At 50.7% G+C, this 25882-nt stretch overlaps 1 protein-coding gene across 1 annotated transcript in view; it reads right to left on the bottom strand.

The window, feature by feature from the left end:
• The window catches only part of LOC102871779, a 102244-nt gene that overhangs the window by 48324 nt on the left and 28038 nt on the right, over window positions 1-25882 (bottom strand). The window contains exons 3-5 of the mRNA XM_006890174.1: window positions 9413-9745; window positions 7176-7288; window positions 3447-3518 (exon numbers count right to left, since the gene is read on the bottom strand). Coding sequence (XP_006890236.1) covers window positions 3447-3518; window positions 7176-7288; window positions 9413-9745 — 518 coding nt within the window. The remainder of the gene's footprint in view (window positions 1-3446; window positions 3519-7175; window positions 7289-9412; window positions 9746-25882) is intronic.

The raw sequence follows: 25882 nt of genomic DNA, 5'->3' as shown, positions 1-25882 counted from the left end.
GGTGAAAAGAAAATCTACCGACTGGGAACAAACATTTGGCAATACCATCTAAGATAAGAGTCTCACAATTAAAGTTTATAGAATACTCCTGGGCCTCCACAAGAAAAAGATTGATAACCAGTTACAAAATGGGCAAAAGACATGGAAAGAATTTTCACAGAGGAAGGTACTCAAATGGCCTACAGACATATAAAGAAATGCTCCAAATCACTGGCATTAAGAGAGATACAAATCAAACCACAATGAGATACCATCTCACTCCAGTAGCAGTGGCAAAATTTAACGAGACAGCAAGTAATAAACGTTGGAGAGGATGTGGTGAGATAGGAACTCTTAGATTGTTGGTAGGATTGTAAAACGGTACAACCACTCTGGAAGGAAGTTTGGTGCTTCCTCAAAAAGCTCAACATAGAAATTCTGTATGACCCAGCTACTCCATTGCTTGGAATATACTCCAAGAAAATGAGAACTGAGGCACAAACGGAAACTTGTACACCAATGTTCATAGAAGTGTTATTCACTATCACAAGAACATGGAAACAGCCCAGATGTTCAACCACAAACAAATGTGTTGAGAAGCTGTGATACATTCATACAATGGAATACTACGCAGCATGCAGGAGCAATCATTTTGTAAATTACTACCTAGTTTGGGAGAGACTGGAGAGCATTATGCTGTGTGAACTAACTGAGTTCCACAAAGACAAATAATGTCTATAACCATTTTTGCGGAATGAGTATAAAGATCCAAGGTGGCAGGGAGGGTGAAAATGGAGGGGTAAGAAAGGGTGTAAATCATAGTGTTGCACAATTCGATTGATGGGAAGGAAATGGGAAGGAACTTTTGTGAAAAACAATGTATTCAAACTTTGTAAATAAACCAGGATAAAAAATTAGACAATGTAAACTTGCAAAAGAATTATCTCATAAGGATGGAGTTAGTGAGACTGAGGAGTATATGGAATCAACAAGTATGACTAAGTTCTCATTTAAACCTCTGGTTTTGTGATTACAAATAAAACATGTAGCTTTTAAAGCAACGAAAGAAAGGAAAAAGAAAGAGAGGACGGAAGGAAGGAAGGGAGGGAGGGAGGGAGGGAGGGAAGGAGGGAGGAAGGAAGGAAAAAAAGAGAGAAAGAGAGGAAGGAAGGAAGGAAGTCTGCTGTCAGGAACATCTCAAAAATTCTGAAGAGCAATAATGTCAGTTTAGAGATGACGGTGCATATGATCCAAGTCATGTTTTTTCCCCAGTTACTTGCTATGCTTCTGCGAACTGAACAATGAATAAGGATGATAGAAGAGTGCCGTTCAGTTGTGATGTTGGAGAAAAGTACTGAATATCCCATTTACTGTCAAAAGATTGAGGTTGTTAACAGTTACGGCTTGCTCAACTCCACAATCAACACTGTTGGCAACATCAGTAAGGAAATCAAACGATGAATTGCATTAGGTAAATCTGCTCTCAGGGACCTTTCCAGAGTACTGAGAAGCAATAATGTCAGTCTAGAGACTAAGGTGCGCCTGATCCAGGCCATGGTCATTACAATTACTTGGTATGCATCAGAAAGCTGGAAAATGACTAAGAATGACAGAAGAACTGATGTCTTTGAGTTGTGGTGCTGGAGAAGAGTCTTGAACATACCATGGACCACCAAGAAAATAAATAGGTCTGTCATGGAGAGGGTGAAACCATGTTTCTCCTTGGAGGCTAGGATTTTGAAGCTCCATCTCACATACTTTGGATCCTTGGAGAAGAACATCATGCTTGGAAGGGTAGAGGGACAGTACAGAAGATGAAGACCCCAGATGAGATGGGTTGATAACAGTAACTAGGACAATGGGGCTAACTGTGTCAGAGTCAGTGAGACTGGCTCAGGACAGAGCAGGCTTCAGAGCTGTTGTGTGTTGGGTTGCTATGAGTTGCAGGTCACTTGACAGCACATAACAACAATAACTGTCAAAAGAACAAACAGTTACGTCTTGGAGAAAGTGCAACCAGAACAATCCTTGAAGGTAAGGACAGTGATGCTTCATCTCACATACGCTGGACATGTTGGGAGAGGCTCTTCCCGGGAGAAGGACATCATGGGAGGAAAAGTGGAGGGTCAGTGAAGGACAGGAAGACCCCCAGAGTGATGGATTGATCCTGTGTCTGCAGCAGTGGGCTCAGTGTGTCAGGGATGATACGAACGGTCCAGGATAGGACACTGGTCTGTTGAGTTGTACTGAATTTGACCGCACCTAACAATAACATGTTCTACTTTGTCCCGGTGGTCTAGAGGAAAGGAGCTGTGTTGTGAACCCAAAGGCAGGTGGTTTGAGTCCATCATTTGCTCCAAAGTAGAAAGATGGGCAATCTGGCCGTGCAGTTTACAGCCTCTGGACACCCCCTGGAGGGTGAGCTAAGAGCTGGTTCTGACTCAGTGGCACCCCACCCTCACCACAGCATGATCTGTCTGGAGCCACTGAGACTGTCCTGTACAGATGCCTCTTTGCCTCCCCCCGCCTGCCCCTCCATCAGTCAACACGTCCATCTGAACGTCCTGCATGTGGGGTTTTGTAGTGATGGGCCTGAGCTTTGAGCGTCTCACGGTGGTGGTAACAGGAACAAGGACAGCACGTACAAGCCGAATCCCAGTGCCAGACGCAGCCCAGCACCTGGACCTGGGAACCCGCGTGCCCCAGGCATGAAGCTTTGCACCTTCCGGCTGGGGGGTGAGGGCCCCCCACCTGGATCCGACCTCAGGGAGCTGACACCTCGCTGACATTTACTGCGCCCTTTCTCTGCATGGAGCCCAGGCTTCTCTGTGGAGCTAAAGTGAACCGAGCTGGGGAAGGACCCTCTCCTTCCAGGCCCAGCCCTGCTGAGTGGGTGCTTGCTGAGAGTGCATGGGTGGGTGGGCACACCAGCTGGCACAAGGCCGAACCTCTCCAGTCCCACATGCCACAGACACACCTCCCAGTGACAGAAGATTCTGAGGACCCACAGGTGTGGCACAAACCAGGTGCCTGCCTGTGTGTCTGCTGTGGTGGTCACAGCATAAAGCATTACCTGCATGTGACCAGGAGGGGGTGATGTGCTAAGGGCATGGGATGGCCTTTTCCTCTTTTGGTGTGGCTACTGTGTTGTTTGTACAAAGAAAAGGGGAAGGGGCTGGCGAGTGGGTCAACGTCACAGTCAGGTGAAGGAACTTCCTTTATTCCTCACTCACTCGTGGGCTCCAACCCCTAGCTCCTCAGTTGGGGGGGTGCCAGCAGGGGACAGGCCAGGGCCACCCATGGGTGCTCTCGTTTTGCCCCATTTCTCAGATGAGGAACATGAGACTCAGGAAGGTCACACAGTCGGGATACCTCAGAGCCAGGGATTCAGTCACTGCTGGGACAAGCACCTAAGGCCCACAGGCTGACCTGAGAGAGAACTAGGGGGTCTCCACCCCCAGACTTACTGTGTAGATGGATTCGGATGGAGCCTGCTTGGAGCTGCTGGCCGGCTGCTGCTTGGACACCTGCATCTGGTTCTGTCGGGAGAGGAGTCAGGCTTGTGAGGGTCTGGGGACAAGCAACTGCTGACTCCCCTCCCCCAGGGACCCCAAGGAGAAAGGTGACAGATGGCACAGTCATTAACTGCTCAGCGCCCTCCAAGACTTCTCCAGAGAAATGTGGGAAATGCCTCCAAGGTCGACAGCAAACCCTCCATCTACCCGGGGCCTCAGGAATGGAAAAAGTGCACCTTGGACCTGGGCCACGTGTAGCACCCGGCTCAGAGACCTCAGGGACCACTGCCGAGACCTGGGCCACAAAGCTCACTGCAGTGGTCCCGCCAAGCAGGTGCCAGCTGGTCGGGGCTGGCCACTCACTGCCTGGGACCTTGGGCAAACCCTTTCCCTCTCTCCTGTGAGCCTCGTTTCTGCAGCAAGGGTCTCCTCTGAGAGTTGGGTAAGGAGCCCTGGTGGTGCTCTGGGACGCTAACCAGAAAACAGCTCATGGGAGAAAGAGAACACATCTGCTCCGGTAAAGATTACAGCCTTTGTGTCCCTGAGACCAGAAGAACTAGATGGTGCCCCACTCCCACCGCTGACCACAGAAAAAAGGACCACAGCACCAGAGCCTGACAGGAAGGGGAAGTGTGGAACAGAACTGGAAAGCATAAAGAAGGCCAAGCTCACTGGTCTGCTGGAGACCGTCCTCCCTCTCCCCCTCCCCCTCCCCCTCTTCAATACTGGCTGCTGAGGACCCTTCAAATCTAGAGCAAAAGTCACCCCAGGGGCTCAACTTTTGGCAGTCAAACAATCAGCAGGCTTCTAAGGTGACTTACGACACCAGGGAGTCATTTAGGGCTCAGAATAACCAGTCATGAGGTTCAATGAGTAGCCTTTGCCCCAAAACTGAGTTGCGAAGGCAGGAAGATGTAGAAGGATTAACAGAAATGAGAATTACATGGAGGAAGTGGGGAAAGTGCAGTTACATCACGGGTATTGTAAATAATGTTCTTAAAGATGTGTATGAATGGCTGAACGAAGAACCAACGTGCTTAGTAAACTCACTCAAATCTCTCTGGCACGCACAGACAGACACACAGATTACAATCTCTGTAACTATGGGTCAGTTCTATTCATTCTCTTCCGTCCTGTGTTGGTGTTGTGTGCCGTCTAGTCAGAGCTGACCCTCTACAGGGTTTTCAGAGACAGTAAATTGCATGCGAGGAGACTGCCCATCCTCCTCTCTCTGAAGAGCTGGTGGATTCGAACCATGTACTTTTGGGATTGCAGTGCAGTTCTTACCACTAGGCCACTGGAGTGCCCTACTCTGTCCTGTAGGATCACCGTGAGAATAGACCCAATAGCAGAAACTGGGTAGCAAGATGGTTGCGAGGACGTGGGGAGGGGATGAAGTGTAGGAACTTGGCTCCTGGGGGCACTTTGGAGGCTTTCAGTCAACCAATGCAAACATATTGGGCTCTTCTGGCCAGTCAGGCAGGCAAAGGAGGTGGACACAGCCCTGCCTTTCAAGAGCTGAGCAGGGGACAGGTCACTGAAGCACTGTGGCATTTGGACAAGAACAAACTGGGAGGAGGGTAGAGAGAATAGTGCAACAATGAATGAATGGAAACCCAAAATCTCTGTAAATGTTTATGAAAATTAATAAAATATAATTATAGGGAAAAAAAGTGTGGTAAGGAGGGAAAGAGTCTTAGTAGCACAGTGGTTGAACATTTAGTTGCTAACCCAAAGGTTAAGAGTTCAAAACCACCAGCCCCTCCAAGGGACAGAGTCTGCTTGTGCCAAGATCACAGCCTTGGGTTCACAGTGCAATTCCTTACCACGAAGCACCAGAGATCCTAGACTACAGCCTTGGGGACCCCAAAGGGAAGCCTGAGTGATGCAGGGCCACTATGAGGCCCCATCCACTTGATGGCAGGGGTTTGATTTGATCTGTAGGAAAGGAGACTGGTCTAGCAGAAGGGGGTGCAGAATCCGAGGCCTGAGGCTGAGAAGGGACTCAATTGCAGGAAGAGGGTAAGAGAGGTCCAGGGGCAGGGACAGCAAAGGCAAGGCCTGGCGATTGACTTGGATGGAGAGCTAGACCTGCCAAGGCCAGTCTGGCAGGGTCCTGTGAAGAACGTGGGACCATGGAAACACCTAGGGCGCTTCAAGTCGGAGGTACTAGCTTCCAGAAGCGCTCAAAGGCTGTGGCGTGGAATGAGTGATGGTCTGGGGTGAGTGGTGGTCTGGAGTGAGCGGTGGTCTGGGGTGAGTGGTGGGCAACCTGCTGGGAAGCGGAAACAGCAGCGGGGAGGGGTGCAGTCAGCGCTTCCAGGGCGCAGGAGGCGGGCCGGGCCTTCCCCCCTCATCCCCGGCACCACACTGCCAACGGTGGAACAACAGCCTCATCTCAGGGCAGGAGCTAATTAAAAACCCTGGCTGCCTGCCAACCCCAGCCCATTTACTCCGGGATTAGCTCTGGAGAGCTACTTAACTCTCAGGCAGGAGCCAGCGCCACCCCAGCCACGCAGTAATAATGGCTCAGAGCGCTGGAGCGCATCGGGGGCCAGGTGCGGGGCTGCTGCGTGCAGGGGACCTGCCTCACCTCGCCTGCCCCCCGAACCAGCGAAATAGGTCGTCATAGCATCTCTGTGAGGCTCACACGCGCATATGCACATCCACACGTGCACACACAGAGAAGGGAGGTCTCAGAGGGCAGTCTGCTTGTCCACACAGCCTGGAAGCGGTCAACAGAGCCATGTGGATAAGGCCTCCTTATCTGTGCGCTCAGGGCGGTTGCTGTGGGCAGAGATGGGTGATGAAAGTTGGGGACCAATAGAAGGAAGACACCCCCTCCCTGGGTAGGTACTGTCTACAGTTCGATGGTGCTCAGGTAGCCTAGTGGTAAGGAGTTGCACTGCCAACCCAAACGCAAGGGGTTCAAAGCCACCAGATGCTCCTCTGGAGAAAGATGGGCAATTTCCTCTCATAATTCAGAGCCTCTGAAAACTCTCTAGAGGGTCAGCTATGAGTCAGTTCTGACTCGATGGCACATCATGACGACAGCGACAACTGACTGAGGAGAAGTGGGTCAGGCAAAGAGCTGGACCAAACTGTCCAACCTACCACACTCCAGCCTGACCTTGCTGCCAGGCTGCTGTGCGACCTGGAGCAAATCACAACCTCTCTGAGCCTCCCTTCCCAGAGCTGTCAAATAGGGAGATGCCACCCTCACAGTCTCAGTGCAGCAAAAATGAGGCCACAAGTGACTGGGCACAGGGTGGTTCCTGAGAAATGCCAGGGTGCTAGGGTGGGGGTACCAAGGACACAGCTGTTTCTCATATGAAGAGCACGAAACAGCCCACCAGCTTCTTGGAAGGACCTGTGTCCCGGAAACGTCAAGGAGCCCTGGTTTCTTGGAACAAGATCAAAAGGGACTCGGTGACAACTGTGAGCGATGCAGTCCCGAGGTCTGGGAGCCACAGCCAGGGGGCTGAAGGAGGGTGCTCCTCAGACCTGGAGAGCAGGGTTACCAGAAGCAGGTGAGGGATGGCGGCTTGCCTGTCACCAGGGCCCACCAGGACCTACTGCGGGGTGGGATGGCTGTCCCTCTGTCCCCTGGGGGCATCCTCAACGTGGGTGGGGGAGAGGACAGCGCTGCTGTGCTCACTGCACGTGCCGGGTCCTCCATACCTTCTTCCAGAACACCAGTGCTGTGCCCAGAATGCTCAGAATGGTCAGGACGATGGTGAAGCCAAAGAGCAGGGGCTTCTGGAAGCTCTGTGGGGGCTCTCGGTACCCCGAGTCTAGGAAGAACAGAGGGGTTAGTTACCTAGGAGAGATGGCAGGCACAGCCCACCTACACCAATGGCCAGGTCTCCAATTCCCTGTGTTCCCCATTACACAAACCCTGCTTAGCTGTCCCCTGCAGGGCCCCACCTGGCTGACCTCGAAAGCCCTGTCTCTACCCACGTCCTTCCTCACCTGCTCTGGCTGAGTCTCTTTGGTTTGCTGTTTTAATTGTCTTTGTGGGAAGGGACTTTATTTCTGCTTCCCTCCTTGGTGAGCTGGCTCCTCTGCGGGCTGTTTATGGGAGCCTGAGGGAGTAATTTCACCTCTTGGGGCCTGCTCTTTGCAAGTTGTGAAATGATGATAATAATTATCTACCTCGTTGAGGTGAGGAAGGGATGTAGTGATGGCTGAATGAAACAGGAGGCATGTTTGTACTTGGTATAGCAGGTGGTAAGGGAAAGACACGGTACTCTCCCTTTCTCTGACTCATCCCTCCCTCCCTCCTTCCCTCCTTCCCTCCTTCCCTCCCTCTCTCCATCTACCCATCCATCCACCCATCCATCCATCCTTCCACCATCTTCACACCATCCTTCTATCATTCATCTCTCAACTCATCCTTCCACCCACCATCCCCTCATCACCCATCACCTAGCCATCTACCATCCACCTATCCATCCATCCATAGACCATCCTTCTCTCTATCCAGCTTCTACCTGTCTACTCATTCTTCCATCCACCATCCACCTATCCATCTGTACACCATCCTTCTATCCACCCATTATCCATCTATTCATTCTTCCATCCATCCATCCATCCATCCATCCATCCGCCATCCACCTATCCATCCATACACCATCCATCTATCCACTTATCATCTATCTACTTACTCATCCTTCTATCCACCATCCACCCACCTATCCATACACCGTCCATTCATTCACCATCTACCCATCCATCCATCCATCCATCCATCCATCCATCCATCCATCCTTCTATCCACCTACCATTCATCTGTCTACTCATCTTTCCATCCAGCATCCATCCCCTGTCTACCTACCATTCACTCATCTGCCATCCACTATCCACCCACTATGCATCTATCCATCCACCATCCATCCATCTGCCAACCATCCATCCACCATCCACCTACCCATCTATTCACTATCCATCCATCATCCACCATTCATCATTTATCCATTCACTATCCTTCCATCCATTCTTCCATCCATCCATCCATCCATCCATCCATCCATCCATCCATCCATCCACTCATCATCCAATACATCCATCCATCCATTGTAAGTCCACTGACCTGGCAAATATTCATGAAATACAAATAATGCTTCTCTGTTGTTGTATGCTATAGAGTTGGAACCAACTCATAGCCGACTCTTTGGTGGATTTTCGGAGGCAGTAAATTGCACGAGAGGACACTGCCCATCCTTCTCCCAAGGAGCAGCTGGTGGATTCAAACTGCGTGCTTTGGGGGATGCAGTGCAGCTTCTTACCACTAGGCCATTGAACTCATCAATATTTGCCATTTATCAAATGTTTCTGACCACCAGGTACCGGCCCTTGGACCACTGAGCTCATTATATCACCATAAAAGTCCTTGATAGACAAGATATTGCCAGGAAGACTGGCTCCAGGTCACAACCTGGGAAGGATCAGGTCTAAGATTCAAACCCAGATCTGTGAGATTCTGAAGACAATAGCTTCCCTAGGAAATGCAAAAGCATGCCAGAGAATCAGGACTTTGGGGATGAACTTGTCCTTAGATTTTGGGGTCATCCCTCCTTAAAAAATGTGAGAGTCCCCAGAAAGATGTACATGAATTTAGTGTTCATGTGTATGTGACCCCACAAACACACACCTAACCCTCCATTTCATTGTGCTGATGGGACAGAGACCCCAGGAGCCAAGTGACCTCAGGTCACCTACCAAATGGTGCCAGATGTGGTCCCACACCCGCACCTATGTCACCTCCACAAAGGTGACACCTTGGCATGCCTACCTGTGGCTACTCTCTTCTGTTTTGCTAAAGCTGGAAGACAAGGCAAATCATTGCCCTCGTCAGACTTGCTTCCCTCTCTCAGCTGGATGAACCTTTGGTCCTTTTGCCCTGGAGGAAGTCTTACCTCGGACCAAGATGAAGGTGCCGCGGCTAGACACCGTGGTCTGTGATGGCTTGAAGTTGACAGTACAGTAGTAGGTACCAGTAGCTGATGCATCCTGCAGCGTCACAGAGACTGGGCACTCCACCGTGTGGGTCTGGTTCTCTGTGCCCTGGCCAGGTTGGCAGTGAATATGTGTCTTGGGGCTCGGCTCTCTCTGGTAGACTTTGTAATAGTAAAGTATGAAAGTCCTGAATTCTGGGGTGTATTTGTAGCTAATTTTGCAGCCAAATGAAATGGTCTTATTGGCCAGGGATACCACAATTGGGGGGCCAGTTTGGACCACCATCTGCCCTCCTGCAGGGAAAGGAAGAGAAAAAGCAGTAAGTCGTTCTCAGGCTGTCTCTGGCTCACCTTTGCTCTGCACCCATGGCTGCCTGAGCTGTGCCAAGTGCTTGGTGTGACAAGTCCGTATTTCTGAAACAAACCAACAGAGACTAACGAGAGCTCCCTTTTACAGAGAGGAAGAATCTTGGGTTCCACTGCACTCCTGGGCGGATCTGGGGCACAGCCAGGACTGGACACAGTCACACCCTTAACCACTCTCTCCCAAACACTCAGAGACAATGGTGGTCAAAAGCACAGTGCAATAGATTGAATATGTCCCAGAAAAATGCATGTTGAAAGTCCAACCTTTTCTATGGAAAAAAGAGCTTTGGTGGTGTAGTAGTTGGATACTTAGCTGCTAACCAAAAGGTTGACAGTTCAAACCCACTAGCCTCTCTGCAGGAGGTGTTGTTCTCTGCTGTTGTTGGTAGGTGCTGTCAAGTAACACCGATTCATAGAGACCCGATAAACAAATGCTCTGAATTTTGTCCTAATCGACATCATCCTTGCATCTCTCTCATGCTCGAGCCCATTGTGACGGTCACTGTGTCCATGCAGCTCATTGAGGGTCGTCGTCTGACCCCTCCACCTTTCCCAGCATGATGGCCATCTCCAAGGATGGGTTCCTACTGAAAATACGCCCGAAGTTAGTGAGTCCAAGTCTCAGCCTCCTTACCTTGAAGGATGGGCTCCTTTCGAGATGTTTGTTCTCTTTTTTTTTTAAGTTTTTTAATTTTTTTAATGAACATTTACAGAGACTTTGGATTTCCATTCATTCATTGTTGCATTTTTCTCCCTGCCCTCCCCCCACCCCAGTTCACTCTTGTCTTTGAAAAGTAAAAGAAAAATTCCTTCACTGGTGTACAATCCCCCCGTTCCGAGTACACTCCACTATGCAGCCTTCATTCTGGACTCTTGTCATGACCATATTACCCAATCATATATCGCTTTTAAACTGTTCTCTCCCTCATCTGTTTCAACGCAGTCTACATAATTGATCCAGTTTTTTCTATTCTTTTGGCAGTCCATCGGGTATTCAGCACTCTTCTCCAACACTACAATTCAAGGCATCAAATAGTCTTGTCTCCCTTCCTCGTTGTCCAACTTTCAGCAGGAACAGTTGCCAATGTGTTCCCATAAAGACAACCCTATAACCCATTGCTGTCAAGTCTGTTCTGATTCATAATGACTCTCCTTCAGCTGAACCCACTTTAGGTTTCTGAGGCTGTAAATCCCAATGGGAGTACACTGTCCATCTTCACTGCCCATCTTCTTCCTCTGGAGTGGCTGGTGGATTCGAACAGTCAACCTTCCAGATAGCAGCATGACACCTTACATGCTGTGCCACTAGAGCTCCTCCCATAAAGAGAATAATTCAGGACACCCTATGGCGCAGTTCTACCCTGTCACGTGGGGCACACAACTGCCTACAGATAGGAGGCTGTCTGGAAAGGGTTTTTTACGTTATGTTTCTGAGAACATGGCGTGCAGGTAGGTCCTTAACCCAATCACTTCTGGGTCATAAAATGAGCAGACTCGATACAAGAGGAAGCATAAACCGGAGGAGGTAAAAGCCATTGGACGAATAGACAACATCACGATAGATGGAGAAAGGATTAAAATTTGTCAATGACTCCATCTTACTTTGATCCATAATCAACACACTCGGTACCGGCAGTCAGGAGATCAGGAGACATATTGCAATGGGGAAGTCTATAGTTAGGTACCTCTCCAAACTGTTGAGGAGCAATTATGTCAGTTTGAGGACTAAGGTGTGCCTGATTCAGATCATGGCCTTTTCAATCACTTGTGATGTTGCTGAGAGCTGGACAGTGGTGAGTACGGATGACAGAAGACAAATTGATGCCTTTGAGCTGTGGTGTTGGAGAAGAGTACTAAATATCCCACGGACTGTCAAAAGAACAAACAGATATGTCTTGGAGAAGGTGCAGCCAGTGCGCTCCCTGAAGGCAAAGGTGATAGAGTTTTGTCTTACATACTTAGAGCACGTTTCTAGGAGAGGCTATTCTTTGGAGAGGAACATCATATTGAAAAGGTGGAGGGACAGCAAAGGAGAGGAAGACCCTCAACCGGGTGGGTTGATACTATAACTGCAGCAATGAACTTGAGTGTGTTGAAGACTGTGAGGATGGACAGGGTTTAGATATGTTGTTCGTAGGATTGTTTTGTTGTTGTTATTATGTGCCATGAGTTGCCTGTGACTCGTAGTGACCCTATGCACAATAGCTCTGAACCCTGTCCTATCCTGGGCCAATCTCACTGTCTCCAACACACCTGCCCCTATTGCCCCAGTCACTATGCCAATCCATCTTATCCAGGGTCTTTCTCTCTTGTATTGTTTCTCCACTTTTCCAAGCATGATGTCCTTCTCTAAGGACTGGTAACATGCCCAAAGTATGTGAGATAGAGCTTCAAAATCCTTGTCTCTAGAGAGCAACTTGGTTTGACGCTCTCCAGGATAGACCTGTTTGTTCTTTTGGCTGCCCATGGTCTGTTCAACATGCTTATCTAGCACCACAATTCAAAGGCATCAATTCTGTGTCCTATTTCCATACCTCTTCAAGCTGAAGGTTTGATATGAATCGTAGTCAACTCAACTGCACCTAACAACAACATAAGACTCTGAACTGTGAAGGAAAAAAAAATCTGTAATTTACAACTACTCAACTTGTGGCTGACATTGAGAAGAAAGAGAGTCCCAGAGCACTTGATTGTGCTCACACAAAACCTATACCTGGACCAGGAGGCTCTTGTGCAAACAGAGCAGGGCAACACTGGATGGTTTAAAATTAAGAAGGGAGTGTGTCAGGGTTGTATTCTGTCTCCATACCTACTTAATCTATATGCCGAACACATTATTTGAGAAGCTGGACTCTATGAAGAGGAATGTGGCATCAGGATCAGAGGGAGACTCATCAATAACTGCATTAAACAGATGACACAACCTTACTTGCTGTAAGTGAGTGGTACTTGAAGCACCTCTTGCAGAAGATCAAGGCATGTAGCCTAGCAAAGAGATGGAAATAACTTAAGTGCCCATCAACAAACGAATGGATAGAGCAGCTCTGGGATATTCACACAATGGAATACTATGCTGCATTGAAAAACATGGAACTCATGAAATATTATACAAAATGGGCGACCTTGGAGGAGTGAAATATCTCAGTCACAAAAGGACAAATATTGCATAGGGCTACCGTTGTAAAATGGGACTGACATCGGGGTTGAGGGAAGACAGAAAAGGAGGGGAGGAATGATGTATATGCATTGAAACAGATGAGAGAACTGTTTAAAAGGGATATGTGATTGGGTATTATTGTCATGACAGGAGTCCAGAATGAAGGCTGCACAGTGGAGTGGACTTGAGGGGAGGGACTGCATAACAATGAAAGAGTTTTTCTTTTAATTTTCAGGGAAAAGAGAGAATTGAGAGGGAAGGTGTGGGCAGGGAGAAAAGTGCGACAATGAATGAATGGAAACCCTAAGTCTCTGTAACCTTTCATTAAAATTAATTTAAAAAAAGAAAAAATGGGGAAGAAAAATATGGATTGCATCTCAATGTCAGGAAAACAAAGACTCTCCACCACCGGACTGATAGGCATTATGATAGAAGGAGAAGAGATTGAAATGGTCAACAACTTCGTCTTGCTTGGATCCACACGCTTGGTACCAGCAGTCAGAAAATAAGGAGACTCATTGCACTGGGAAAATGTGCACTTAGGGACCTCTTCAAACTATTGAGGAGTAGTGTGTCAGTGTGAGGAGTAAGGTGCCTCTAACTGAGGCCATGGTCATTCTGATCACACGCTATGCATCTGAGAGCTGGAAAATGAACAAGCATAACAGAAGAACTGATGCCTTTGAGCTGTAGTGTTGAAGAGCACCTAACATCCTACGGGCAGCCAAGAGAATAAATACGTCTTGGAGACGGTGCAGCCGGAGTGCTTTTTGAAGGCAAGGATGATGAGGCTTCACCTCACATACTTCAGGCATGTTGTTAGGAGGGGCTATTCCTCGGAGAGGGACATGAGGCTGGGAAGGGCGGAGGGTCAATGGAGGAGAGGAAGACCCTTGTGGATTGACACGGTGACTGCAGCAATGGGCTCCAGTGTGTCAGGAAGTGTGAACATGGCACAGGATAGGACAGGGTACAGATCATAGGGTCTCTATGACTCACACTCGACTCGATGGCACCTAACAACAACGCTTGCAGTATTTGTGTCTCAGCAGCACTCGGAGACCAAGACAGCAGGTATGAAAAGAACAGACTTGGAAGACAGGAAGTGGAGAGGAGGCAGGCAGGAAAGCAGAAAAGATACTGTGAGCTTCGTGGCAGCAGATGCAAAGAGGAAGACAAGACCAGTTGCCCCGTGCAGTGGGAGGAAGTGGGCCAGCCCTTTCGAGAGACAAGATTTGGCAAGTTTTTACAGAACAAACAAGACTCTGAGGGCAACTTTCCCAGTCAGGCGGAGTGGGCCACGTGTGACGTGTCGTCCATGGCCACAGCGTTCAGTCTGCATGAGCCGCCCTGGATTCTAGACCTCCACCCCTGTCGCTGGAGGTGCCTCAGAGTGCAGCCTCAACTCTGCAGAGCAGCAGCTGACTCCCAGCAACTCTAACAGAAGGAAACTGCCAATTCGGAAGGGGAGCTGTGGGGGAGGGGAGAGGAGCCCCGCTCCCCCCTCAGCTCTGATGGGCCAGCGGGAGGGCACTTCACACTGCCCTGCCATCCTCACATGCTCAAGCTTGTCATGGTCATCGCAGTCACTGAGCCAATCCATCGCCTTCACAGTCTCCTTCTCATTTGTCCCTCTACTTGTCCGGTGCTTTTCCGAGGCCTGCCCCAGACAGCCTGCCCTCAGGGTCACCATCCTTGCCTGTTAGAAGCATCCTGGATGCACCCTGCCCTGGCCTCCCCGAGTCTTTCCAGCATCTTCTCTTCCCAGAAGCCCAACAGCAGACACTTCTAAATTGAGGTCGGCACTGAGCAACCGAGAACACGCAGGCCGGTTGTTAATCGGGAGAGGATCAGACGCTCGGGGAGCGGTGCGATTTATTTTGTCAGGGACACCAGGTGTGGACCGCTGATTGCGCGGGGCTGGCGTGGGGCCAGGCCGGCTGCTTCTTGGGTCTGTCGAGCTCAGCTCAGGAGTGAAACTCTGGAAGGGGACTCCAAGGGATCTGGAAGACTCGGTCCAGGACAACATGGTTCTGGCCACACTGTTGTGTCTCTAACTCAGCCTCTAAAGGGGACCCCTAGCCCTGAGAACTGGAGACGCTCATGGTTCCAGGGAGTCAAGTGACCAGATGTCACAATGGTCACTTTGGGCACAGTTAGCAGGGACACTGACTCATGGGATTTCTCACTCACTGGTGGTCCCAGCCCCCTCGATGGGAAGGAGCCCTTGCCCCCACCTCAGCTCTGGGGGTCGGGGTGGGAGTAAACTTCACACTGGACTTTGTATTTCAGGACTCTGCTGCATGCTTTGACTTTAAAAAAACAGACAAACAAACAAACAACAATGGCATATTAGCTTTGTGATAAGATCGGAAACATTGGTTCAGGAGAACCTAGCAGGCCCCTGAGCTCCCAGTTCTCCTGCATTTCATCCATGGGCTCATTTACAAGACTGCCCTGCTGGCTTCCCCAGATCCTATCTCTACTCAGAACCCCATTTCTACACATTTCTGGTTAAGCTGTCAGAAGTCCTGATTAAGGACTAGACTGTAACCAAAAAGCGGGCAGTTCTAATCTACCAGCTGTACCACGAGCGAAAGATGTGGCAGTCGCTGCTGGGACACTTTTGTTATGTTGTTGTTGTTCTGTGCCATCGAGTCGCTTGCGACTCATAGCGACCCCATGTACAACAGCTCTAAACTCTGCTCTATCCTGTGCCAATCTCATTGCCTCCGACACACTTATCCCGATTGCCCCAAGTCACCGAATCAATCCATCTCCCAGAGGGCCTTCCCCTCCTGCGCCTGCCCTCCACCCTCCCAAGCATGTCCCTCTCCAAGGACCGGTCTCTCCTTACAATATGACCAAAGTATGTCAGACGAAGCCTCAGAATCCTTGCCTCCAAGGAGCAGCCCGGTTTAACCCTCTCCAGGATGAATCTGTTTGTTCTCTTAGCAGTACATGGTACCCTGAGCACTCTTCTCCAACACCAAAGCTCTAAAGCATCAATTCTCCTTCTAACCTCCTTGGTTATTGTCCAACTCTCTGATGCATAACAAGTGATTGCAAAGACCATGGCCTGTACCAGACACACCTTTGTCTCCAGAGACACACCGTTGCTCTTGAGTACTTTAGAGAGGTCCCTAACAACAGACTTTCCCATCGCAATACATCTTTTAATTTCCTGACTGCTGGTTCCAAGAGTGTTGATTGTGGAGTCAAGCAAACTGAAGCTGTAAACAATCTCAATCTCTTCACCATCCATCCTGATGCTGCCAGTTGGTCCAGTGGTGATAATCTTTGTCTTCTTGACATTGAGCCTCAGTCCATATTGAAGGCTGCAGTCCCTGACCCTCAGCAGCAAGCTGGGACACTTTACATTCTTGAAATCCCCATCGACAGTTCTGCTCCCCCAGCTGTACTGCGAGTGAAAGATATGGCAGTTGCTGCTGGGACACTTTACCTTCTTGGAATCCCCATCGGCAGTTCTGCTCCATCCTGCAGGGTCACAATAGTTGGAACTGATTTGATGGGAGGGCATATCTTGGCTGTTGTAGTGTGCCATCAAGTTGAGACCAACCCACAGCTGACCCTCCAGCGGGTCTTCAGAGGCAGGAAATCACACGGAAGGAGGAGACTGCCCAGCCTTCTCCAGAGGAGCAGCTAGTAGATTTGAACCACATACCTTGGAGATTGCAGTGCAGCTTCTTACCTCTAAGCCATAAGAGCTCCCTATCAGGGTGCTGTCGTTGTTATTAGGTGCTGTTGAGTATGACTCATAGCAACCCTATGAACAACAGATCTGAACCCTGTCCCGTCCTGTGCCATCCTCACAATCTCTGACACACTCAAGTCCGTTGCTGTAGTCACTGTGTCAATCATCTTGGTGAGGGGTTTCTTCTTTTATTTTTTTTATTGGGAAAAAACAAATTGGGGGTACAAGGAGGTGAGGGTTGGGGGCAGAAGAGTGAGGATGGGCAGGGATGCAGTTGCAGAGCTGCAGAAATTGGTGGGGGGAACAGGTGAAGGAAATGAAAGTGATCCAGTGGGGACCAGATGCTACAGGAAAATGACAACCATTTTCCAATGGTAGTTAAATCAACTGTCATACTGATTTGGGAACTGGATGCCGACTCTCTGGCTTCTTCATGCTGAACAGGGGCGTTGATGTGAAGGGGGAAAGGGAGGACACTTTATCACCTTGCTGGTGATCTTGGATTAAGGCTGCTTTCCTTCTTGTTCTGTTAGAAGATATTTTCCTGTCATTTGCTCCCCTCTGGACTGCAAAGTGTTTTCCCAGATGGGTCCAGTGGGGATGGCTGGTTGAACCCAGAGGCTCTATCCTCCTTTGCTTCCTTAGCTGGCAGTTGTATTTCCTTTTTGTCACTGGCACTGGGTTCAGGGTCAATTCTGGAGTAAAACTCAGAGTTAAGGTTACCTGTAGGAAAGGGAGCAAACCTAGAGAGAACAAACTTGTGAGTTACAAATAGAGGGGTTTTGGGAGTGTTGCTTTCAGGTTTACCGGGGTAGAGGGTGGCAGAAAGTAGCCTAGATAAAATTCTCTGGCTATCCTAGGCATTTTTTTTTCCGATCCAGGGGTCAGATGGCACAATCTGGGGACTGAGGAGCTCACTCTGAGGGCCATGACGGCTTGCCCCGAGCCGAGGGCTGAAGACAGCCCGCCCCGGGCAGAGGGTGAGTTTTTTCTTTTATTGACCCTCCACCTTCCCAAGCATGACGTCCTTCTCCAAGGAGCAGCCTCTCCTAAAAATATGCCCAAAGCATGTGAAACAAAGATTTCTCATCTCTGCCTCCAGGGAGCACTCTTGTTGCATTTCCTCCAAGACATATTTGTTCTTCCGGCAGTCGATGGGATGTTCAGTACTCTTCTCCAACAGCACAGCTCAAAAGCATCAATTCTTCTGTCATCTTTCTTCACTGTCCAGCTCTCAGATGCATTGCAAGTCACAAAGGACCATGACCTGAATCAGGTGCACTTCAATCCTCAGCTAGCATCACTGACCCTCAATAATTTGGAGAGGTTCCTAGCCATACTCTTTCCCAGGGCAATATGTCTCCTAATCTCCTGACCGTTGGTATCAAAGTGTATGGATGGTAGATCCAAGTAAGATGAAGTTGTTTTTGTTTTGGTAAAAAGAAATGCTCACATTTTTAATGTGTATTTGTATGATTATTTTACTGTAAAAATGTATTTACAATCAAGTCAACATTTTTAATTGACATTTTAACAAAAGTTTACAGAAAACTTGGATTTCCATTCATTCTTGTTGCACATTTCCCTCCCTAAGAAGGAAGTTAACTGTTGACAGTTTGAATACTTTCTCCATCTACCATGATGTTTCCTAGGTCAGTGGTGAGAATTTTTGTTTTCTTGACATTGTGATGCAATCCATATCAAAGGCTACGATGTTTGCTCTTCTGCAGCAAGTGCTTCAAGTCCTCTTCATTTTCAGCAAGCCACAATATGTCATCTACATAACAAAAGTTATTAATAAAAAACCCCATTAGCGGTGAGTCTTCCTCCAATCCTAATGCCACATTATTCTTCCTGGAGTTCATCTTCTTGAATTATTTGCTCAGCATTCAGATTAAATAGATATGGAGAAAGGATACAACCCTGACACACACTTTTCCTAATTTTAAACCATATAGTGAATGTTCCCTCGCTCTGTTTGCACAATAGCCTAGGGCCCTTCGAGGCTGCCTTCTCCCTCGCAGAGGGTCGAGTGGTGGCTTTAAATCAACAGTGTTTTGGTTAGTGCCTCACCACTTAGTGCACTGCACCACCAGGGCCCTGTGCACCCTCCCCAATCCCTTCTTGTTCCCCGACACTTGGCACTGGGGCCATTCCCCCATCTCCACGGCCTCCTGTCTGGTCCTCACAGCGAGACTTTGAGTCTGGTGGCTTCGCGGGTAAGGAGCTACAGTCACCCCAAAGAGGTGGTTCGGAGACACCAGCTGCTCTTTGGGAGAAAGATGGACGACCTCTTTTCATGAGGTTTCTAACCTCTGAAAACCTGCTGGACTGTCAGCTCTGAGTCAGTTCTGACCCAATGGTAAGATGAGAGAGAGCTGTTTCCTCGGTGGTGTCAGAGGTTAGGGCCTCTCCCAGCTCACCCAGTCGCCAGGGCCTGCGGGAGTCCTGTACACCTGCCCGGGCGCTGCCCAGCCTCCCCAGGCCTCTGGGACTGGGCAGCGTCCAGGGATGGTCTCAGGCCTGGAAGGATGAACATGCTGTCAGCAGACAAGGCCAACGTCCTGTTTGTCCTGGCCGCACACCATTCATCAGAGTCTCTGAAAATCTCTGCATTTCAAAACCTTCCTTGAAAATGATAGAATCTGCTAGTGCAATTAAGCCGATCTTTGCAATTCTGGTGAAATCGACAAAAATAGACCTACTGTTCTGTGTTCTTCCGGGATTCATTATCTTAAGGTCAGGGGGCTAGGATCATGAACATACAAGACCCTGGATAAGGCTCTCCACAGCCACGGGGAGGCTGGGGAGTGAGCCCCTCGGACCTCAAGCAGCAATGACAGTCCATCTGCCTGTGCGGCACTGAACGGGAGGCCTGGGGCTTGTGGCTGGAGTGGACGGAGGCCTGGTGTTCTCTGTGATCTGATGATACGGCTAATATCCTCCACTGTCCCCTTCCTTTTGTGGGGGGTCAACCCCCCAAGCCCGGACCTCAGTGGCCTCTCAGCTCCACCTCCTTCTGGACCTGTTGGGGTATAGGCGGCTCCTGCCCTAATTGCTTCCGCTGGTAGCTGGCTCCACTTCCCCAAGTGCCATGGCTCATTGCACACTTTCATTCACGTGGCTGTAAGTCTGCAGACACTCTTCCACCATCGTTTGCAAATCCAACGAGCATCTCGTGGTTGTGAAGCTGGCCTGGCGTTCCTGTGACTCAGCATGATGGAACAGCTCTCCGCCTGCTCCCCACGGTCCCCGCTCGGAATCGTCACCGACTGTGCTCGGACCATGGGATCCACGCTCTGATTTCCACAGTAGCTTCGCCAGGCTTTCCGGCCTGGGTTAGCTGGGTGTGGAAGGTCCCCTGAGATCTGCTCAGCGTCATAGCAACATGCAACACAGACAGCTGGGATCGGACACCCCTTCTGCCTTCGAGCAAACCTGTGAGGGCTGCCAGTTAGGTCAAAGGGCGCTCTGGCGGCCTAGCCTGTACGGAGTAGAGTGACTAACCCCAAAGTTACGCTTCTCACGGGGTTCAAATGCACCTGTGGCCCCCAGGGAGGTGGATGGGCAGTCTCCTCCTGTGTGATTTACCACCTCCCTGGCCTCGGTTTTTGAGTCCAGTTCTATCAAGGAGCCTGGTGGTGTGGTCCGTGGTGTGCTACACGCCTCACCACAGGCCAAAACTCTAATGGTTCAAACCCACCAGCTGCATCTGAGGAGAAAGACAGGCTCCACCCTACAGCCTCGAAAACCAGATGGAGGGTCGCTAGGAGTCAAGGTCAGTGAGGTTGCTCTGTCCCGGGCCTGGACGAGGTCCCTGTCACAGCAGCACACACCCCTAACCTAACTGGGAAGGAGCTTGAAGACGAGAAGGAGCCTGGGAAGGGGCCTGGGGCGGGAAGTCTCCTGGGCTAATTATTGCTTCTCCATCCTGTCTGGGGCAGTGAGATGGGTCAACCTGGCAGCAGCATGTCCTGGTCTCCTAGGTCGCCTGACACATGGCGTGGACCCGGCAACACCAGGCCTGTGCCCTCTCATGGTTCTGCCAGCCATGGCTCGTGACTCTGTCACCTCGCTGGCTATAAATGGCCTAGAAAAGAACGTCCCTTGTCTCTGCCAGCAGCTGGCAGTGTCACTCCCTCTCTGCCTGTCTTCCCACAGTGTCGCTTTCTCTCCTCTGTGTCTCTCTGCTTCTAAGTCATTGGGTGGGGACTCTTCCTAAGCCAGTCTGACTTTTTGTTATCTTATCTGCTTACATTTGCAAAGGTCCATTCACAGGTACTGGGACTAAGATGTCAACACCACCTTTTGAGGAATGCAAGTCAACCACCATAGAGAGGGCATGGGGTGTGGAGGAGACACTGTCCTAGTGGTCATCAGTGACCTGAGCCAGAAGGGCATCTACAGGGGGCTGAGCAATAGGCCAGCGCTGGAGGGGAGAGAAATGGCTGGACCTTATGCCAATGACTCACCGTGGTGATCCTGTGAGCAGCTACTGCAGACCCATTATCCAGATGGAAAAACAGGCTGACAGGTCAAACTCTCCAGGGGCACAGAGAAAGAAGGGGCTGGCAAGCTGCTTCTGGAAAGTTTTCAGGCAGGGACCCCGTGGCACAGTTCTAGAGCGGCCATGCATTGGAATCTAGTAATGCCAACAGGTTTCTTGCTTTGTTTTTAAAGCCACTAAAAGTCTCCTGGTCCACCGGTGGTGGAGCCGGGATTTGAAGCTGTGCTTATCCAGCCTGTGCTAAGGAAGAACAACCCACACAGAGCCAGGAGGCAGGTCAGAGGGCGAGCAAGAGCCGCACGTGCAGGACAAGGAGCGGCATCTGGAGGACACTGGATGCAGGGCCCCTAGACGGCAGTATGGAGGGCTTGGCTGACTCTTGGAGTCAGGCACAGACCTGGGGAGACCACCAAGCTCTGTCTGTGGTCAGCCTCCAGGGCACATGGGCTGGGGGACACCCCAGTTCCTGGGCTGAGGAGACCACAGGAGCCCACTTCCCTCAAAAGCCACCCCTCCTCCCAGTGAGGGATACTCTTCCACTCTCTCCCCTCCCCCGCCTAGACTCTGGGACAGAAGGAAGGAAGGAAGGTGGGATTGTGGTGGGAAGTTCTGGTTCCACGTGTTCTGCTTCTTAAGAAGCAGCTAAGGAAATGCCTCACCCCTTGGGCCTAGATCCCCAGGCTGAGCCACTGGGTGGGGAGGGAACGTGACACAGCCCCCAGGCCCAATGGCTTCAGAGTAGACAGTTTCCAAAGGTTGGAGGGCCCCCAGTAAGTGGAAGGGGAAGGCGGCGAGGTGCCATCCCGCACCTCTTCTTCCAGGGCCCCTCACACCTTTCTCCCCCCACCTTGGCAGCTGTCCCCTGGGTCACCCACATCTGGTCAGCTCACCCCAGCTCCCACCTCAGCCCCTCTAGGACTCCCTTCCTCTTTGTCCCAAGCATCCCTCCCCAACCGCAGGGCAGATAGGGGCTCCCTCCGTGTCAGATCCCAGAGTCTGGAATCAATTTACAGCTCAACACCAGTGATTTAAGACCTGGAGCAGGGCGTGCATCTCCTGCAAAGGGAGGGCAGGCACTGACCTGAGTCAGCTGTGCTCAGCGGCCATCACACGGCCACCACCGTGAGCAGCCCTTGACTGGAGGCCACCAGTAAAGCCGTGGAAAGTCCTTGGCCTGAGGGACCCTGACCGTGGCCTCCAGCCAGCTCACAGCTCTGGTTCCCTCACTCGCACAGACAGCAGGCCTGCCAGGGCCCCGAGCCTTCATCCTGCTGCTTCCGTCCAGTCCAGGGCTATGGGGCCGCCTCCGCCTCCAACGCTCCGGCAGGGCACACAGCCCGCCTGCTCAGCGACTCATGACTGAGCCGTGTGATGTTGTTGTTTCCGAGTTGGTTCTGACTCACAGTAGGATGACCCCCCCAGCCTGTCCTGAGCCCTCCTCACAACTGCTGCCAACCTGAGGCCCTGGTCACAGCCACTGTGTCCACCCACCGTCAAGAGGCTTCCTCCTTTTGGCTGACTCACATGATGGCCGTCCCTGGGGACTGTCCTTTCAGGTCCTGTGTCCAAAGTAAGCCTCACCATCCTCGCTAAACCACCCAACACTAACCCTCCCAGCCTGGCTGCTAAGGAGCGTCCTGGCTGCATGTCTTCCAAAGCCGATTTGTTGATTCTTGTTGTTCTGTGCCATCGGATCAGAACTGACCCATAGCTGACCTCCAGGGGCTTTTCAGAGACAGTAAGTCACACAGGAGGAGATGGCCCACCCTTCTCCCACAGAGCCGCTGGCAGATTCGAACCACCACGCCTTTGGGATTGAAGGGCAGCTTCTTACCCCGAGGCCACCAGGGCTCCGTTCCGGCAGCCCGTGGCTCTGGCAGCCCCTGGTGTATTTCACATCCTGTGCTAACACCACAATTTAGAGGCCTCAACCCTTGTTCGGTCTTCCTTGTTCACTGCCCACCTTTTGCATGCATAAGATGTTTTTGTTGTTGTTGTTGTTAGGTGCCGCCAAGCCGAGTATGACTCACAGTGACCCTAGAACAACAGATGGATGCTGGTGTCCACCAAGGATGCCCCCCTTTTGAAGAATGCCCCCCTTTTGCAGATGAGAAAACAGGCTCAGGGAAGAGAAGACATTTGCCCAAGGAACATAGCTAGAAAGCTGTGAGGTGGCTAGGAGTCTAAGTTAGACCTTTCTGAAGCCTTAAAGTCAGTTTCTTAAACACAATTCTATGCTACAATTGTAAACTCTCAAAATGACTAAACGCTTCCCTCCAAAAAGATCCCCACAACTTTTCACTTCTTGCTGTTAAAAAAAATCACATATTCAGAGGCTGTTGTTTTAGATTTGAGCTGGCTTGTAGCCACACCCACCAACCCTGTCACTTTGATGGGCAGTGGCGGTTCATTTGTGGCTGTGATGTTGGAACTTTGTCACGCGTATTTGACACCAGACAGTCCCCACGGCAGGCAGGTTATTGCAGAGCTCACAGACTAAGACAGACAAGGCGGACAGGCTCAGTGATTTCCTTCCAAACATTAGTTCCAGGAAAGCTGTGGATCACAGCAGAAGGTGGTCTGCACTGTGTGGTGGAAGAGGAACCCCCCAGATAAGCCTCCAGGGGGACAGGCTCACAAGAGCCCCAGCCATGGACCCTCACACACCAAGGGTCAAGAAAACGACATGGCGAGCTTTCATCCTGTAACATCAGAGCCTCGTGACAGCAATTCAAAACAGCAGCAGGCAGTGTGGTGGCGATGGAGCCCAGAACTGACCTGGCAGCATTAGGGGGGGCTGCTCCTCGTGCCCTAGCTCAAGGGGAACACCTTGCCAAGTGGTCTAAAGAGTCTGCAATCTGTGAGACCCACCAGTGTCCCTGAATGGCCAGCTATGGCCCTCCTTCCATGCTTTGGTGAGTATTTCCAAGAAGAACTTCTTGGGAGGTCGTGGTCGTTAGTTCCTGTCATCTCTGACTTATGACCCATGTCCCCACCAAAGCTCACTGCTGTCGAGTCCAGCACACAGTGACCCTCCACGGCCGTACACCTTTATGGGAGGAGACTGCCTCATCTTTCCCATATGGGGCCACTGGTGGATTCGAACCAGCAGCCCAACGCATTATGCACCATGCCACCAAGTCTCCATGACCATACGTGGAATGAAACAAAACACGGCTGGACCCCCATCTTCACAGTCACTGTTCCATTTGAACCTGCCGTGGCCACTGGGGAATCTGAACGCCTTCCAATGCAGGAGGGAGCTCTGGTGGCCTGGTGGGGAGGAAGAGGTGCTGCCAATCCAGAGGCAGGCAGTTCGAATCCACCAGCTGCTCCTCCAGAGAAAGACAGGCATTGTCGGCTTGTGTGACTTACGGCCTCTGGAAACCCGTCCAGAGGGTCAGCTGTGATGGCAAACTTGACGGCAAGGTGAGTGAGGAAGAGGTTTATCGGGCGGGAGCAGACTCTATTCTACTGTGAGCCACGTGTCTTCACTGACTAGTTTTCAGGTATAGCTCGCCTGACCTTTCTTCCTGCTCTGGTCAGGAAGCTCCACTGAAGCCTGTCTGTCATGGACGACTCTGATAGTATAGAGAGAAACCAGACCTCTCTCCCCACATCTGAGCAACACGCAGGCTACCACATACGACAAGCTGACAGGCAGGTGTGGAAGTGAGTGTGAAATGTTCCAGGGGCATCCCTCCCCCTGCTTCACAAGTGCCCCCCTCTCCTCCCCCTGCCCACTGGGCTCCAGCCACCTGGGCCCCTGGCTGCTCTGGACTCCTGGCCAGGCCTGGGCCCTGCTCCTTCATCGCCTGGAACTCAGTCCTTCCACAGCACACAGCAGTGCAGGCAGCCTAGGTTGTGGACGCCCAGATGTGCAGATCAAGGTATCCATGGCCTCTTAGGTCGGTTTTCAAGGAAATCACTTTGATCCCACGCATCAGAGGAAAGGCGTTCTCAGGGTTTTGATTTCAGCTCCAATTTAAGTCTGGAATCCCGGAGCTGCGTGGGTTTCACGGGCCCGTGGGAGCGCTGTGGAGACGTGGAGAAGTCTGCTTGTCTTGTCAGAGTCCCAGCCGCTGGAGCGTGAATCCCGGGGAGATTGGTCAGGTCCTCCAGGGCTTATGCAACAGCACCTGGCCATGTGGCTGACTGAGAAGCGTGGGACAGACATCAGAGAGCCGCCCTCAAATGCAGAGCATTCACTACAGTGAACCGTTTGGCAGTGAATTACTTAATATGGCCTTTTCCTCAACCAGATGGATTGAAACAATACCTGCAACAGCAATCTGGAGCCTGAAGAGCCTGTGTGGACGGTGTAGGATTGGGCAAAGTTTCGACCAGTTGTCCATGCAGGTCACTATAGTTAACTTGAGGTACCTAATAACATCAAGCCACTGTCTTTGTAACTTCCACCAAATGACTGGGCAGAATTATGCAAATGAGGTGTTAATGGCCACCAAAAGGATTGGATAGCTTACTAGTAATGTAAATAAGGCGTGTGGAACCACCTGCAAGGGTTGTTGTTGTTGTTATGTGCCATCGAGTCACTTGCGAGTCATAGCAACCCTATGTACAACAGCTCTAAACTCTGCTCTGTCCTGTGCCAATCGCACTGTTTCCGATACACCCATCCTGATTACCCCAGTCACTGAATCAATCCACCACATAGAGGGCCTTCCC

The sequence above is a fragment of the Elephantulus edwardii genome, unplaced genomic scaffold (assembly GCF_000299155.1).
Source record: "Elephantulus edwardii isolate Elephantulus edwardi_28Jun2011 unplaced genomic scaffold, EleEdw1.0 scaffold00086, whole genome shotgun sequence".
Lineage (NCBI taxonomy): Eukaryota > Metazoa > Chordata > Mammalia > Macroscelidea > Macroscelididae > Elephantulus > Elephantulus edwardii.
The sequence above is the reverse complement of the archived record's forward strand: the minus strand, read 5'-3'. Positions and strand labels throughout refer to the sequence as shown.